The sequence below is a fragment of the Fistularia commersonii genome, chromosome 14 (assembly GCF_037954325.1).
Source record: "Fistularia commersonii isolate RoL2024-O1a breed Wild chromosome 14, RoL_Fcom_v1.0, whole genome shotgun sequence".
NCBI lineage: Eukaryota > Metazoa > Chordata > Actinopteri > Syngnathiformes > Fistulariidae > Fistularia > Fistularia commersonii.
The window spans coordinates 8,139,207-8,157,103 of NC_141297.1; the positions used below are offsets into that span (position 1 = coordinate 8,139,207).

General features: G+C 46.4%; 1 protein-coding gene across 1 annotated transcript; it reads right to left on the bottom strand.

Moving 5' to 3' along the window:
• Positions 1–215: 215 nt before the first annotated feature.
• itih6 (inter-alpha-trypsin inhibitor heavy chain family member 6) lies at positions 216–17,706 on the bottom strand. The gene is given in 17 exon segments (XM_086159398.1): positions 216–1,461; positions 2,251–2,625; positions 3,091–3,204; positions 3,311–3,403; positions 3,490–3,513; positions 3,623–3,670; positions 6,050–6,082; positions 6,175–7,252; positions 7,254–7,759; positions 7,854–8,025; positions 9,187–9,303; positions 9,418–9,587; positions 10,099–10,346; positions 10,942–11,052; positions 14,054–14,208; positions 16,500–16,535; positions 17,120–17,706. Coding segments are annotated over 17 exon segments (3,654 nt in total). The 5' UTR covers positions 17,225–17,706; the 3' UTR covers positions 216–1,192.
• Between the last annotated feature and the right edge of the window lie 191 nt (positions 17,707–17,897).

Here is a 17,897-nt window from a genome sequence, read left to right on the forward strand (position 1 = left end):
GTGAAGCAACAGCTGCTGCGCCACATGCGGACATTTTGTGGTTGCCATGCCGACGTGAGCGCACTGCCACCCAGAGACAGAGAACCCCCACCATCCGTGCTCAAGCCTTGGGTGTCTGTACCCTTTGGAGGTTCTTGGCACCGCAAGGTCAACCGCTCTCCAGACGTGCTGAAAGATCAGTCTTTGTCGGAGCTGCAGTTATTGATCGCTTTATTCATTGGCTTATTTATCGGTTATTCCATTGATTAATCATTCATTAAGCGGTGACGGTAAATATAAACAAGACAAAACAAGACAGTAAGTCACTCAAAATGAACAACTCGCTGTTTTTTTTTTTTTAAAGTAATAATCTCAGGGTTCATTGGATAGATATGATCCAGAACAGAAGCAGGCTGGTAGAACACCCATCAGTCAATAGCAGGTCAGTGTCAGTATCAATATATGAAACTTTCACTGATCAATATTTAACCTGTCAAAAACCTGATCAGTTTGTCTGTCTACATTCCTTGCAAACGTTGTTCGGACGTGGGTATTTGGTTGAATGCAGGGTGTGAGGTCGGTGTCGGGACATCTGACCACTTGGTTCGATGTTGACATGAAGTTGTTTCAAAGTTGTCAACAAACCAAGTGTGATATTGTATCACTTTTAAGTCCATAGCAACATTAAGCGTCAACCTGACTCTTATTTCCTGCTAAAATGATAGAACCTAGGGAAAGAAATAAAACAGTTCTTGGATAGAGTTAAAAGCTGATCAATTTCTTTCCTTTCGTAAATATTGATATCAGCAGCAAACGTCCGGTTGACTGACATCACCTGTTTAAAACATTTTGAAGGCCGATGCACATTTTCCTTTTTCTTCCGCGTAACCTTTCATTTTGCACAACTGAAAAATGGTCGCGCTGAATTCGAGGTTTTTTTTCCAGGGCGCGTGAGAATCGTGTTTGTCCAGTTATATTTTTTTGTTTCCGCCTCTGCGGTTTTCCATTTCATCATAGCCGCTGTCGCTTCCCCTCCTCGCCTTCCCCCGACGCCCTTTTTCTGCTCCGCTGCTCGACACAACAGAACGTTACACCTCGAGCCGCAGCTCGGCCGTGTCCCGCTTCCTGTCGGTCCTCTTGTCAAATAACCGATGCTGGTGAGAGCGTCCGGGCTCAGGTGTGCGGCGAGCGGCCCGGGGCGGAGCCGCCTCGGCTAGAATTTCACCCGGTCCACCACGTAGCTCTCGTAGGGGTGGCCCAGGAGCGCCTGGATCCGGGCCTTGGGAACCACCCAGCACTGGTCCGAGTGTCGCCTCAGCACCGTGTCCTTCAGCAGCTTGTCTTGCAGGGTCACAGGCAGCAGCTGCGACCCCCGTCTCAGGATCCCCAGGGACAAAACTCCCTCACCGTGTTCCCAATGGACTCCCTCGCCTGGGCGGTGCTCTGCCTCTGTTACACTCATATCGGCATGCTGGAACTGTCCTGGGGGGGGGAGTACGGGACAGAAATATGAGATCCAGTGTTCCAGTAAGAGCCGACAGATAGAAGATAGCTCAATATTATTTGAGCCGAAGGGTTCTTCAAGAGTATTTTCTTTTTATAATTACAATATAGTCAGCCATGGTTAAACCCAAACAAACTTCAATATCAGGTCAATTTTTTTTGTGAATTCAATGATTTAAAATGTTATTTTTATTACAACTGTTTGATTTTAAAAACGGGGTAGCTGATGTTTCTACGACATGGGTCTTTGTGAAATGTTACTTTTTTTTTTTTCTCTTTTTTTTTTATAAATGCTTTTAAGGCCCTGATGAATTTTATGATGCAGGTTTCAGGACATAAAATCCCTGTTGACACTGGTAAGCTGTAAATCACAGGTTCGCATATAGACACCAAACCATTCCAGCCACTTTAGTCTTGAGTCAACTTGCTTACTGGTTTCGGACGGCGGTTCTAACCTTGAACGCAACTAACCTCCCCAGAGAGAAAAATCCTCACAGCACCTAAATGGAGTATCATCTTCACTGCCACAGACCATCTTATCTGGCGGTGGGTTAAGAGTTTGACCTCTTTACAAGAAAAGTATTTACCGGCGTTGGGTTTTGGAAAATAAATATCTGGTCTTGCCCACCGGCCGTGTTGTCGAGCTGTTATTTCTGCCAGCGCCCTGATGTAGAAGGCCCAAACCCAGGTCATCTGCTGTGGCGTCTGACAATACTAACAGTAATCCAGTTTAACAGTTAATATACACCGACGTGCGCGTGTGATTACCCAGCAGGCCTTGTGTCGAGGCGGACAGCCCTCGTCCGTGTGCGATGTAAAAACCCAAGTGCGCCATCTGCAGGTAGCTGGGGTGTTTGTAGCGATGGAACAGGACCAAGAAGCGCACATTCTTCGCTGGCTCGATCCAGCAGCGCCGGTGGTTGTCCACGGTGATCGTCGCCCCCTGCCTGGTCAGCGACGCCGTCTGATTGATGGCGAGCGTGTCTCGCCCCTCCCCTTCCACCACCACGCCGTCCAGCGACAGGATGATTGTGACGCCGCCGCTGCCCAGGGAGACGGTGAGCCGGTCGAAGTAGGTGCGGGGGCGGTTTTCGGCGCCATGTTTGGCGGGCGCTCCGGTCAGATGGCCATCTACGATGATGCCTGGAAGGTCAAAAGGTCACAGACCAGGTCACAGAGTCCGGCGCAGGCAGATTCTTATGAATTTATTCCCTTTTGGCTGCATAGGTAATTAATTGAATTCCTATTGTAATACTAATTTCAGCCACAAGGAAAATTGTATTTTACTATGATCTGGGATCTTAAGATTTTCAAGTATTTGCAAAGTTTTTTTTTTTCCCATCACAGGATGTCCCTGGTACTTACAGGATGGAAGCAAATTGGACGGATTTTAAATTCAACATCTAAACATTTTTATGTTTTTTTTTTTTCTCCTTTTTTAACCCCCTGCCGAAATCTTCCGTGCTCTCATGCTAATTTTGCCCCAAAAATGTATATAGACTTGGCTTCCTCAGGATCAAACCCTGAAAAAAAAATGTTGCTCCGGTCAAAGTGGTCAATCGGAAATAGAGGAGCTAGCTTAGCATAGCACTGCTAGCCCAGGCGTACTTTTCTCCGGATCCTCTAATAGCCGGACGACATCGTTGGCTCTGCCGTCCACTGTGAAACACAAGTTCTGGTGCTTATTTGGCAGCTGGACCATGAAATGAGGGTCTCCATCAACTGCAGAATTAAAAAAAAAAAAAAAATACAACACATAAGACATGAGCTCTGACTTCTCGGATGTAATTTTGAATATTGACACTAATAAGTAAGGAAGGCTCTTGACCAGACGAGACGAAGTGCTCGGTGCTCAGTTGGGCTGAGGGCTCTAAAAGCACAAGACATTGGGGTGAAGGACAGTCGTCGTCGCTCCGAGGCGCTGAAAGCAACCACAGGACGGGATGTGTCACGCAAATAGGAACCGCGAACAACACGACATCGGAGTTCGAGGCTCTGGATACCTACCCGAGGTCTCCGTAAGATCATCCCCTGGAAAACAGACACCGGGGGGGAAATATTTTTAATATCCTGCTGTTTGGGGGGGAAAAATAAGAAGAGAAAGAGGAGGAGAAAGCCGCTTCGGATGAATGAAACTCACAGGCGCCGTAGTTGAGGTTGTAGTCGTAGTCGTAGGTGGCATCGGAGTCTGGAAAAACCCAGGTAGGGCAAGATTAGGACATGCGTTCAGGGTCTTTGCATGACTATTTGACTCATTTCATATAAAAACAGAAACGGCAGTTCTTTTCAACACAATGTAACTAGTTTATCTTTCGTTAAATCTATGTGTTGTAATGCCATCTCTATCATGATTCCGATTGTTATTTTTATTGAGTTTCAACCGCTCATATGTCACGTTTTCCATTTATTGTTTTTATTGCTTAATCGTATTCACATGAAGGTTTGTATACACTGAGACATTCTAGGGTCCTTTACGTTTTTGTTTTGAGTCCTTATCATTGAAACTATCTGAATCAAGAGGAGAAATCTAAAAAGAACTTTGCTTTTTGTAATTAATAGTAACCTCCTACCTCTGATTTTGCAGGCTCCCAGGATGCATGGCTGAATTTACTCTAGCAATAATGCCAGGCATCCACCATTGACATATTCTTTTATGAGCATTAACCCTCTCAGGCTCAAATTAAGTTGTAGTTGCAGGAAAAATCTGATATTTGGCTGTCGCAAATCTGCAACATCTGCCTGGAGAGGGTTTTTAAAGCTATTATTGCATCATGTCAGCTATTATTGTGCCGATGTTAGTGTTATTACTACTAGTATGAGATCATTTGTCGCTGTCCCTCACAAACCTCCTATCTCCCGTGTCTCTAGTGTTCCTGCCTCAACTGGTCAAAGCAGAAGGCTGCCCACATTGAGCTGAGATTCGTCCTATACTTTCTGCTCCTATAGAAAGGCAGCTTTACCTCGTGCCAGGAAATTCTGTCCATAAAAGTTATGGACAGAATTGGTGACAAAGGACACACCTGGCGGAGTCCAACCTTCACTGGAAAAACGGGTCAGACTTAAAACTGGCAACGCCGACCCTGCTCTGGCACTGATCATACAAGGAACAACGGCCCAGAGTACAGGGTTCAGTACCCCATACTTTTGGAGCAGCCCCCACAGAAGTCCCCCCACGGGACACGGTTCTCCAGGTCCACAAAACACATGTAGACTGGTTGGGACCCTGCCGAGGGTGCGGAGTTGGTCTACTGTTCCACGGCCAGGATGAAAACCTGATGTTCAACAACCCCCGTCTCTGCTGCCTTGTTGGAACGCATGTCATTGGGGTTGAGGAGAACTTGGAAGTTCTCCTTCCACAGAGCCACAATGTCCCAGCTTGAGGTCATTCTCCATGGCTTCACCAAACTCAACCCATGCCCGAGTTTTTGCCTCAGCAACCACCACAACTACCGGTACCTGTCAGCTGCCTCCGGAGCCCAACGGGCCAGAGAAGCTTGATAGGACTCCTTCAGCTTGACGGTATCTCCAACCCCTGGTGTCCACCGACAGGTTCGGGGGTTACTGCCTCAACAGGCACCGACCACTTTATGGCCACAACTCCGATCTGTTGCCACATCGATGGAGGTACAGAACACTTGGACTCAGTGTCCCCCCGTCTCCCCCGGGATGTGGTTGAAGCTCTGCTGGAGGTGGGAGTTAAAACTCTTTCTGACAGGGGACTCTGCTAGATGTTCACAACCCTCACAATGCATTTGGGTCTGCCAGGTCCACAATCATAGCCAGCTCACGTTCAGGTGGTGATCAGCTGACAGCTCAGCCCCTCTCGTCACTTGTGCCTCAGGTCCAATGATATGACCACAAAGTTGATCATTGAACTGCGGCAGGTAGCGGTAGGCTACCCTCCCATCCACAAGGTCGACTCCGACTTGTAGGCGGCGAGCAAGGGGGCAATCGATATGCCCACACTTTTTTTTGGAAACCTGACAGCAATAAAATCAATATCCCGTTTTATATCACGTTGCACCAATCTGGCAAAAGAATTTCCTTCTGGATTAATAAAGTTTGATTCAATTAAATTCTATCAACCTGCCCGGCACCTTTCACCAGGGGCAACTACAGAGTGGAAAAAAGTCCAACCCCTCTCGAGAGGCCTGGGTCCAGAGGCTACGTCTAGCCAGAACCTCTCAGCTTCCGTACAACCTCAGGCTCCTTCCCCGCCAGAGAGGCAACATTCGAACTGCAGCTGCGGTTCGGACTGTCAAGGCTCCCCCCTCCGGCCACCACCGAGCTAAGACTGCACCTGACTCCAATGGCCCCTCCTATGGGTGGTGAATCCGAGGGAAGGGGGACCCATGTTGCCCTTGGGTCTCGGCAGGCGCTCAGCATCGAGCGCTATCCCGGGCGACTCAGCTAGGGAAAACCTTCATTTGGGGTCTTCTTGAGCCATGCTTTTGTAAAATTGATTGTGATAAAAAGGGAATGTGACACCAAAAAAGTCCACATTTAGATCATATCTATGAATCAGATTTCTAAATCTAAACTCTGTTAAGAGAAAACTAAAGGTCACCTTTTCTCTGGACTTGAATGGAACTTGAGACATCTGGCGAGGAGACAAAGAACAGAGCGTTAGAAGCAGGGCTGAGGTTTCCCAAATTTCAGTCTCTCTTGTTTCGGAACAGAGCGGAAACCAACCCAGGAGCCCCGCTGCCTCCCACAGCTGCGGCCCATCCGTCACACCAGGCATGGGGGCAAAGGTCGCTGACACCAGGGTGGCCACGTGCACGTCCGGGTCCACGGCCAAGTTCACGTCATTGCCCTCCAGCCCCGGGGCCGGGGCCGGCGCAGGGGGGGATGTAGTCAGCGTGGGCTGCAGGCGGGGGGTGGTGATCTCAGGAAGGTCTGGGGGCGATGTGCCGTTCTCCACCTCCGGAGGGGGGATAGGAGGGTTGTCGGTGCTGGGCGGGGGGGCGAGCGGCCTCGCCGGGGTCGTCACAGGATCGGGGTTGAGGGCAGGTGCGCTACTGCTACTGCTGGTGGCTGTTGACACTGTGGTCGTCGGGGGAGGCGTTGTTTTCGTCGTGCCGAGTGCGGGGGTGGACACCCGTCCGGGTGCTGGAGGTGCCACGCTTTTCAGGGAGTTGGAGATCTTTCCAGCAGGCGCTGGAGCGGCAGATTTGGACTCATTTCGGGCAGCGGCGGGCTTCTTGCCGGAGAAAGGAGCAGGGGGGGATCTGGTGGCTGCAGGGTGTCTGGTAGAGCCAGGGCTGGAGGTGGTGGTTGTTTTTTTGGACGAGCTTGTAGTTTTTGTGGTGGAAAGTGGCGACAAGGGTTTTTTCCCCCTGTTTACGGCGACTCTGGGTGGAGGCTGAGGAGGGTCAGGTCTATGTTTGCTCGGCCTCGGGACGGGCCTCTTCCCTGCGCCAGCGACGGGGTGTTTGGTGGTGGTCGTAGTTGCTGGTGTGGTGACTGTGGCCGCAACAGTGGGTTTGGCGGTCATTGCCTGCGCTTCCTCTTCTTCCGGCTTCACCACGACCAAGGACGTGACGGGCGTGACGAAGTTGTACTTCAGGGAGAGGTTGGTGGCCTTCTCCGACAGAAGCCTCTGAGCGGCAGCATCCGTCGTGTTCAGCTTGGCGAGTAGCAGCTCTTTGATAGTGAAGTACGCCCAGAGACGATGCACAAAACTGGAGATTCCTTCCAAACCGGCGGAACAGTCCAAAAGACCTGCCGTGGCATTCTCCGAGACCAGAACGTCATTCTCCAGCTTGACGTTTTTTTTTCAGATCCGTCGCAGATAATGTGACTTTCAGATCTCTGACACCGGGCTTGACCCTGCCTGCCACCACCAGTTCGGAGCCCTGGAAGTAGTTGGGGAACAAGGAGCGCGTGACATCGAAGGCCTGGTCGTCCAGGTATGTCAGCTGGATGTCCGACAGCAGGGGGCTCGCCACCTCGTCGTAGAAGCCCTTTAGCTGCAGGGCGGCGTCCGCGTCCTCGTACACCATCCGAGCCACGCCGCGGTTGTACAGAGCCAGGCGTTTTAGCAGAAGGAAGTCGGCGTCGTCGCCAAAGGCGAGCCCAAACAGGGAGGCGGAGCCGAGCGCCTTCTTGGCGTTGCTGATGATGGTTTCCCCAGCTGTTACGCCAATAGTTGCCTCCCCGTCGGTGAGGAAAATCACCAGCGGGACGCGAGGGGAGGCGCTCTTTTTGGACGAATCAGGGGACGATGGATTGACCAGCTGGGCGGCCGAGAGCAGGGCAGCGTTGATGTTCGTCCCTGAGACCACAAGTGGACATCGAAATGCTGAGAACACGCAGATCCTATTTTTTTTTTTTTTTGGGAAAACGAGATCAACGAAATCAAGACTCACATCCCTCTGCCATGATCTTCCTCACGAAGTCCTTGGCGTCTCGCACGTTCTGCCGAGTGGCCCGGACCGTTCGGCCTCTGCGCCACGTGTGAACTTTGTCAGAGAAGGTGATGATGTTGAAGTGATCGCCCTCTCGAAGGTCTCCGAGGATGGTGCTCATGGCCTGCTTCGTCTACTGACAGACAACAACAACATTTTTTTTTTCAGTAAGCGGAACGTTGGAGAGAAGTTAGGAAAACATAGAGAGCACGCAGAGGAGTGAAACCAGCAGTTTAGAACTGGGAGGTTCTTTTATTCATAGAAAGTATTTTATGAAGAAATAACCAACATGGATGTATCAGGATATCTTTTTTTTACCTATGTCATACAATTGTAGTTGGCTAATATGAAAACTATACTGTTTACTCTATCCAAGCTGGACATCTACGTTAAGGCACTGATTATGTCGCTTTCAGGATATATTATATGAATCATTTGATTAAAACTTTCAATTTGATAAAATTGCAATATTAAAATGTAAAAGATAGTACAGTATTACCTTGACTTACGAGTTTAATTCGTCTTGTGACCAAACTCATAGCTCAATTTGCTTGTATATTAAACTGAATCTCACCATTAAAAATTGAAATGCTATTAATCCTTTCCACCCATCAAAAACACCACCTTAAATAAGAAAAATCGACTTTTTAAATACTACATAAAGCATAATAAATAATAATAACAGAGAAAGTAGGAATGCAGCCTCAGAGCTGCATCGGCCGGTGTTTCACTGAGCCGGTCCCAGGCGCCAATAAATGCAGAGGGTTGCGCGAGGAAGGGCATCCGGCGCAAAACCAAACATGAAAATTAAACCTAGTAATCTCATACCGACCATAACAACGACCAACATTGGTACCAATGACCTAGAGCGTACCAGTGGAAATTGGGCTACGGTGAGTCGCAGACGGAGAGGAGGAAGGTGTGTTTGGAAACAGAGCGGCAATTGCAGCAACAATAGAGTTGATGAGCCTTACAATGAAGTTAGGGGAAAGAGTAGCGGAAACTTTTTATTGCTAAACTTAATTTAGCTAGTCCACTTTTTAAAATGATCAAATCATCCCTTACTGGCTTTAAATGCCTCTTTCGATGCCATCTGTGTTGTGCCTTCTGACAGATCCCGGCTCGTATCACAAAGCAATAAAAAAATTTTGTAAAGCGGTGCACTTGTAAGTCAAGATTCCAGTGTACAAAATTCCAAAATTTAACATTTTTTGCACTTTGCTAGGTTCAAAATCCAGTCTGTGTACATGACTACGCCCATGTGACGTATCTCACTCCAGTTCGCCCACTTTACCTGTTTCATTTTGGTGCCGATCATGGAGCCGCTGACGTCGATGACAAATATGACATCCTTGGGAACTACGGGAAGTCCCCTGGGCGCAAAGTAATGAACGAAGTAGCCGTCAAATGCCTGAAAGGAAGGAAACAGGAGGGCGAGGTGCTTGGATTGATACATGCAGCATGTATTTATGTATGTATGTATGTGTTTGTGTGTGAGAGTAGTGGGGGGGGGGGTGTCTCCCACCTGGACGTCGCCCAAGAGGTCCTTTAGGTCTACGTCATACTGGAGGACGAATTCGGCGTTGAGGCCCTTGGACGAGATGGCGTTCTGCTGCTGGAGGGACGGGCTGTAACGGACCCTGGCGCAGCAGGACGTCCGCTCAACGTGAGTGGCAGCGGGGGGGCCGGCATCCCCTGCGGGAGCAGAGCGCAGATTCAAATCTACAACAATAAGGCCTGTTTTTGTTCCTTTTTAAGTTACTTCTGATTTTTAGGAAATCGTTTTCCAATGTATTCGGGCTGTTTTGTTTTGTTTTTTTTTGTTGTTAATATGTTTCCTCGTCATACTTGGGATTTTTTTTTTTGACAGGTATCTTGAAGGGAATTTCTTGATTATTTGAGATGAAATTAAGATAATTTAATTGAGTTCTGGTGTTTTTTTTAAATAGTTTCTGGTTCTCATCTATATTTAGACCATTATTATATTGATTCATCCGTGGTGCAATAATGAAGAACAATTTGAGTTTTTTGAAAGTTGCAGATAGATATTGTTTATTTCTTTTCTGACACTCTTGATTGCCTGATTTTTTGACCGATTTCCTGACGGTATTCTGATTGACAGCCTGATGTCTTTCCGACACACACTTTCAGACAATTTTTTTCGCCGCTCCGATTGCTGCTCATCTGGTGCCCTGACCGGCTTTACCTTGAGCGCTGTTGGACAGCAGCCGGTTCGTCTTCAGCGGCAGGACCTTGACGAAGCTGATGCCCGTTCGTTCCGTGACGGTCACCTCCAAGGTGAGGTTCCGGACCAGCTGGCCGGGCCTCAGGGCCACGCTGAGCTCATAACGTCCCAGTCGCCGTGGCAGCAGATCCTCGTAGGACAGTGAGAAGGACACGTGGGCTCCTGGCGGGATGCTCACCGCCACACGAAACTTCTCAATCTCCCTTTCTCTGGAAATAAAAAACAAAAAAAAAAAAAACAGTCTGTATTCCGTACTTTCTCAAAAGTTTGATGTTGACAGAACTTGAGATCTTGGGGGTCTTTTGTTAGAAACACTGCTGCCAACTAGTAGTCAGAGAATCTACTTTTCAACCCTGTAGATCGAAGTTTGAGGTCGGGGGGCCTTTCAATACAAGCTGCTGATCGATTCTGACTTTAAAAAGTTGGGTTTAAGTTTGGCTCATAAACCAACATTACAAAAAACATCAAACTTGGGAATAAAATTGCACAAAAGCATTACTGAGGACGAACTTTCTGGTGGAGTGACATAGACTGCCACCAAATAAAAAAGAATAAAACGGGGCACTGGAAATGATGTCCCAAGACTTCGGTCCTGCAACTGCTGTTTTTGGTGTTTGCAGCATTCCCTCATGACAGAAGCAAAACAAGCACAGGGCATTTAATAGGGATTTCTAGATTTGTAGTTGCTAATACCAAAATATAGATAGAAGAGAAAGATATGTATGTTTTTTAATAAACACAAAACTTTTAAGAACTATACTGTTTGTAAAATCAGCTGATAAGCGTGAATTTCCTGGGACTGACTTGGTCGCGACGAGTCCGGCCGTTTTCCCTTGTCTCTTGGCGTCATCATAGATTTTCCTGGCAGCGGCTCGCTCCTTCACCTGGGCCACGTACACCTTGCCGTTGGAGGTGCTGTTGGGGAGGCAACCACAGCTTGACTCACAGTGGCTGGATTATGTTTCAGCAAACCGCCCGGGCGATGCACCCTACTTTGCCGCCCTGTATTTCCGGCTCCACCACAAAGCCGTCTCACAAAACCGCATTACCTGTTTTTAGGTTGGTGGCGCAAAGCTTGTGAGGAGGGGGGCGCGGGGTCATGGCAGGGGTAAGTGGAAAGGACTAATTTCCCTCTAAAAACAGGATTTAGCGCATGAAGAGCTGGCTGATGGAGCTCAGAGGGCCATCTTGCGCCCTCCTACCCCCCACCAATGGTTGCCAATGTCACATGACCAGGTGCTAAATTAAGGTCAGCTTCATTGAATAAAAACATCCAAAGCGAGAGGCTTCAAGGGTTAATCAAAATAAACCTGACGGCATGAAGCGGCGCTTGTTGGAGGCACAGAGGCTGAGTGGCATGAGAGGGAAAATGGAGGCGCCTGTTTGCTGAAGTGAGGCCAGGCAGTGCTCTGGTGTCCCACACAGAGAACACACAGTTCTAGGTCTCTCTCTCTCTCACACACACACACATTAAATGCAACACTTCTTTTCCGTCTAGATGCTGTACTATTGCTCAATGTCTCAACCAAAAAAGGAAAAAGAACTAAAGCTTTTAGCCTGAACCTTGGGGGTTGGAAGGGTATTGAAGGAGGGTGGGGTAGCAGTGGTGATAGAGGGGTATTACAAGGAAAAATAAAAACTCCCATCTCTTCCTTCCATGATACTTTTTCCCCTGTATTTCAATAGAGCGACTGCGACGGCCTTTTGGTTTTGTCACTTCACACTGTTTACACCGCAGCCTCACATCAGTCGAAACATCTGTCAATCTTTTTGACTTTCTGAAAGTTTGCATGTGTCCACTACAAAATAAAACTTTTGAACTTTCCCAATGGTTTCTGTGTTTTTATCGCTGTCTGGCAAACAGGGTGGCACGTTGGTGCAGTGATTAGCGCTTCGCCTCAAAGCAAGAAGGTCCCTGGTTGGATTCCGACAGGGGTGGTTCCGACTGCCAACCAGTGGACTTCACCTCTCAACCCAATGACAGCTTGATAAAAATTATACATAATGAAAGAATTAATTTAATGAACTAATTAATTAATTAATTGACATCTTGCAAAGAGTTTTGTGCATATTTTGATTTTTTTTAGTGCAAAATCTTCAAAAATGTCGGGTGATTCGCAGCTAAAGGTTTTGGTGATTTCTTTTCAGATTTTTGCTGAATTTTCTGGACTTGTTTTTTTCTGGCTTGTCCCTTGAAAGGGGTTTTAAATTGGAGTTTATTTGAAAATTCTTTTTAGCTTTATTTTGTTCCAAGTCCAGTGGAAAACAAACACATTGAGAAAAAGAGGTAAAAAAGCAAAGAAAAACCTGCTAAAGTAACTGTTATTGTTATTATTATTCGCGTTTTGATTTTATTTGATTCCTGAGAACGTCCCACAATTTTGTGGAAAATGTTGTAACCCTACCTGCACACACACACACTTTTAATATTGTTTTTACATTTTGCTTTATTAGATTCTTATTGCATAACTCTAGTTTCTTATTAAGTTACACAACCTAGACGTGTGTAAGTCTGCTAAAAACACGCTTGTGTGTGTAGGACAGTGATGTGGCGGCCGTGATGAGTTGTAGTTTTTCCAGACTCACACGTACTTAAAAAAATCTCAGTGTGAAGTTCTGTGTCCGTACAGGCAGACCTGTGCGTATGTAAGCATATCTAACCTGGCCGGGTGCCTCTGTAAACTGGGGGTGGGGGGTCAGAGGGGGGGGGACCCGGGGGGGGGACCTGGGCAGACTGTTATTTTCTCCATTAACTTTCTGACTGGTTTTCACAAAGCCTGGCATTCATCGGGCCTCGGGTTCCCCTCCTCCTGACCTGCTTCCGCTCCTGCACCAGGCCGCTCTTGCTGACTTATTTGTTCTGTTTATATTTAGCTTTTTGCCTTTTTATTTGAAAAGGGCCGCGGTTAAAAACCCTCTCCGCAATTATGTTCGGATTCCTTACGTAATTCCTCCTGGGCCGTATTTTTTGCAATTTTACAGATGAGACAATTGTTTCTCTGTTTGAACTGACATCTTTTAAAAGCACAAATCGACTTTCAGTGGAGAATTAGCTTTTCCTTCATCGTGATCTTTACAGCAAAGTGAAAAAATTGATGTTCTTTTCTTTTCAGCCTGCTTTCTTAAGACCTCCTACCCACCTCAGCTGCTGGTCTGCTTGGCACAGTGCATGGTGACCTATGCAACTGGTAGCTGACCTTCATCAGAGGATATCCCAATTCTCGCAAATAAAAAAAAAAAAAACAAAAAAAAAAAACACAGATGTTGATGCTGTAACTTGTTTAGTCATCCCAAGATTAAAATTATGATTTTATATGACGACGTTTTCTTATTTTCAGAGCAAAAACTGCTTGGATGAAATACACCGGGGTGTGGTGACATCAGTGCAGAACTCCCTTCAGAAAACAACAGTTTTAAGGAATTCCTGTCATCTACTGTTCAGACGAGACAAAGCAGGAAATTATATTTTAATAGGAATCGGCACAGCCATGACAAAACTTCGGGTTAAACTTTTAATACGTTTGTGAAGACTCGCTTCCCCTTCAACCTGCCGAGTCTGCTCGTATCATCACATCTCTACCATCTGACTTAAAACAGATGTCTTTCCCTGATGCTCATCTCATATAAGCCTTTGGTAAAAGCAGCTTGTTTTTAAAACACAATGGACTGACTAAAAACACAATGGGTGAAAAAAAAATTAATCTATTCAAAGCAAACAATGTGATGATCCGGTCCCAAAAAAATAACACTGGTGCCAACTACCGCTAAAACAGATATTATTGCAACCTCCCCATGAGGATCGATGCTCACAGCTGCAGAGTCTAAGCAGGAGGATGAACATGCCTTTCATTTTGACATAAATTGGACAAAAAGTGATATTTTGTTGGTAAAACAAATGGTGGATGGAAGGACTTACATGGTGAAGTTGGAGATGAAGGCGGAGGAGGGAAGGTCCACCTCGAAGGCGGCCTCCTTGGTGACGCCCAGCTGATTCCAAATTGAGCTCTGGACAGTCGTGACAGCGTAGCGAGAGACCACTGAACATCTGACGTGGTAGTCTGTCACCTTCAGCTGGTGACACACACACACAAAAATGTTTCAAAACCACGATTTCAGCCGGACTGAATCTCCAGCTTGACTGATCCAGGCCGGCTGAAATTGATTCCGACAGGGCTCTTTCTGTGGAGAGTCTCTATGTTTTCACTGTGTTTGCGTAGGTTTCCTCTGGGCTCTGCAGTTTCCTCCCACAGTTTGAAAAACATGCTATAAGTTCACTGGGAGATGCTACATTGGCAAGGTGTGTGAATGTATGTCTCTATATGACCTGTACATGAGTGAGTGAATGGTTGTAATGTCTCTACTGTCCAGAGTGAACCCTGCCTTTCTTCTAGAACAAGCTATGCTACACACACACACACACACACACACACACACACACACACACACACACACACACACACACACACACACACACACACACACACACACACACACACACACACACACACACACACACACACACACACACACACACACAAAAGAGGCTCACTGTATATACTGAGCCTTTTTTAGGATGTGGTTGAATTCAGACACTAAAATATTTCCTTTTTTCTGAGGAAAGACTTTTCCTGGGCACATCTTTTAAAAAACTAAAGACAAAATTAATAGACACACAGGGAAACAAAACCCGCACACACACACACGCACGCACACACGCACCTTTTATCTATATACAGTGGGGAGAACAAGTATTTGATATACACTGCCGATTTTTTAGCTTTTCACACTTGCAAAGCATGAAGCGGTCTGTAAATCATAGGTACTCTTCAACGGTGAGTGACAGAATGTTAAACAAAAATCCTGAAACACATATTGTATAATTTTTAGGTAATTAATTTGCTTTTTATTGCATGACATAAGTCCTGCAGTTTACATCAGAAAAACAGAACTTAATATTTGGTACAGAAACCTTTGTTGGCCATTTAAGAGATAAGGGATTTCCTGTAGTTATGGACCACATTTGCACACACTGCAGCAGGGATTTTGGCCCATACAGATCTTCTCAAGATCCTTCAGGATTCAGGGCAATGACTGGACAATATGGACTTTCTCTTCCCTCCAAACATTTTCTATTGGGTTCAGGTCTGGAGACTGGCTAGGCCACTCCAGGACCTTGAGAGACCTCTTACGGAGCCACTCCTTAGTTGCCCTAGCTGTGTGTTTCAGGTCATTGTCATGATGGAGGTCCCAGCCACGGCCCATCTTCGAGGTTCTTCCTGAGGAAAGGCAAGATACATCGCCGCATCCATCCTCCCCTCAATACGCTGAAGCTGTCCTGACCCTTTTGCAGAAAAGCATCCCCAAAGAATGATGCTTCCACCTCCATGCTTCACGGTTGGGATGGTGTTCTTGGGGTTTTACTCAGCCTTCTTCTTCCTCCAAACATGGCGAGTGGAGTTTAGACCAAAAAGCTCTATTTTTGTCCCATCAAACCACATGACCTTCCATTCCTCTTCTGGATCATCCAGATGGTCGTTGGCAAACTTCAGGCGGGCCTGGACACGTGCTGGCTTGAGCAGAGGGACCTTGCGTGCGCTGCAGGACTTTAATCCACGACGGCGTAGTGTGTTGCAAATGGTTTTCTTTGAGACTGGGTCTCAGCTATCTTCAGCTCATTGACCAGGTCCAGACGTGTAATTTCGGGCTGATCCCTCACCTTCCTCATGATCACTGATGCCACAGACCGAGGGAGATTGACCATCATTTTGAGCTTCTTCCATTTTCTAATAATTGTGCCAACAGTTTTTGCCTTCTCACCAAGCTGCTTGACTATTGCCCTGTAGCCCATCCCAGCCTTGTGCAGGTCTAAAATTTCATCTGTGACGTCCTTACACAGCTCTCTGGTCTTGCCCATTGTGGAGAGGTGGGAGTTTGTTTGACTGAGTGTGTGGACAGGTGTCCTCTATACAGGTAAGGAGTTCGAACTGGTGCAGTTAATACAGGTAATGAGTGGAGAACATGAGGGCTTAAGGAGAACAGAATAGGTTTGTGAGAGCCGCAATTCTTACTGGTTGGTAGGTGATCAAATATTTATGCAATGCAATAAAATGCAAATTGATTACTTAAAAATCATACAATGTGTTTTTATGGAATTTTGTGTTGGATTCCATCACTCACAATTGAATGAACAGTAACTATGACAAAATTGACAGACCTCTACATACTTTGCAAGTGAGAAAAAGCTGAAAAATCAGCAGCGTATCAAATCTCCCAACTGTGTACAGACACACACACACACACACACACACACACACACACACATAATCTATTTTATTGGATTCCGTGTTTCCTGTCAGACTCACCGCTGGTTTCACAGGTTTGCTTTGACGCCTCACCCTCTGAAAGACAAACATGGGAGCATGTAAATAAATTTATATATATATATATATATATATATATATATATATATATATATATATATATATATGTGTGTGTGTGTGTGCAACTTTGATCAAAAGTGTCATTTCAAATGTCACATTGGCTGTCATTTTCCTGGAGAACTTCTTTAAGGAAAAAAAAATGTGTAGGGGATATGGGGCAGTGTGTGTGTTCTGTGTGTGAGAGAGTGTGTAATCGTGTGTGTGTGTTTGTGGAGGGAAGGTGGTATTCTGTGTCAAAATAGCTTGAATCAAAGCCATTCACGAGTGGAGTGGAAGTGGGCCTGGATATAAATGCGCCCACTGTACACGGGGGGGAGCGGGAGGTTTCATCTGGCTCTGCTATGTCAACATATTACCGCACATCCTGCCGCTCGCAGGGAATCAAATCCAAACCGACAATTAAAGGAGGAAAATATTTAAAAAGATAAATTCTTCTTCAGATGAGTCCAGAGTGGGGTTAAAGGAAACTTTCTGAAGAAAAAAGCAGGGATTAAGAGAAAGCGCACCTGGAAAGACAGACAATAAATAGAGTAAATCCTCACCCGGAGGCGAAGGTTGTGTCCGAGTTGCGCGGCGTAATCCCGCGAGAATCCCTCCGGCGGCTGGACGATGAGGAAGACGAGGGCAAAGAAGAGCCGCAGCTTCATTCTGGCACGTTTTCTCTCTCTTTTGGGCTCCAAGAGAGAGAAAGTTTACGGGCGGCGGCAGGAAAGTGCGACGCTTACTCACATTTTATTTCCTTTTTTTTTTTTTTTTTTTTTTTGCTAACCTCTTTAGCTCCCCCCTACCTTTACCCCCTCCCCTCAGCGCGAGCGCAGCGGTTCCGGTGCGGCGGAGGCGATATTAAAAAAAAAAACAAAAAAAACAATTAAAAAAAATAAAATGAAAATAAAAACGTTAGGTATTCGACATCCTTGAAGTAGCTTGAAGAAGAATTTGATAAAGTAGAAGAGTTGAGGGTTTGTGAAAGAAAGTTTTGCGGGCGAAGGCGGCACACGCGGCTCCCGGTTGGCGCTCGTGGACGCCGGAAGTTGCTGCCGCCAAACACCGGGGGCGAAATGAGATCTCACCAAACTCTGCTCGCCTTCTTTTTTTTCTTCTTCTCCTCCTCTTCTTCTTCTCCTCCTCCTCCTCCTCTTCTCCCTCTCCCCTCCTCCTCATAAGAGGCGCTCCAACTTTTATTTTCTTTTAAAGTTCCTTTTTTCTTCGAGTGGAGAACACCAGAGTGATTTGACATCCACTGACGGAAGGAGATGGACAAACATGATGGGAAATATAGTTGGGTTTTTTTTCTTAATATTTTTTTCTAAAATATATCAT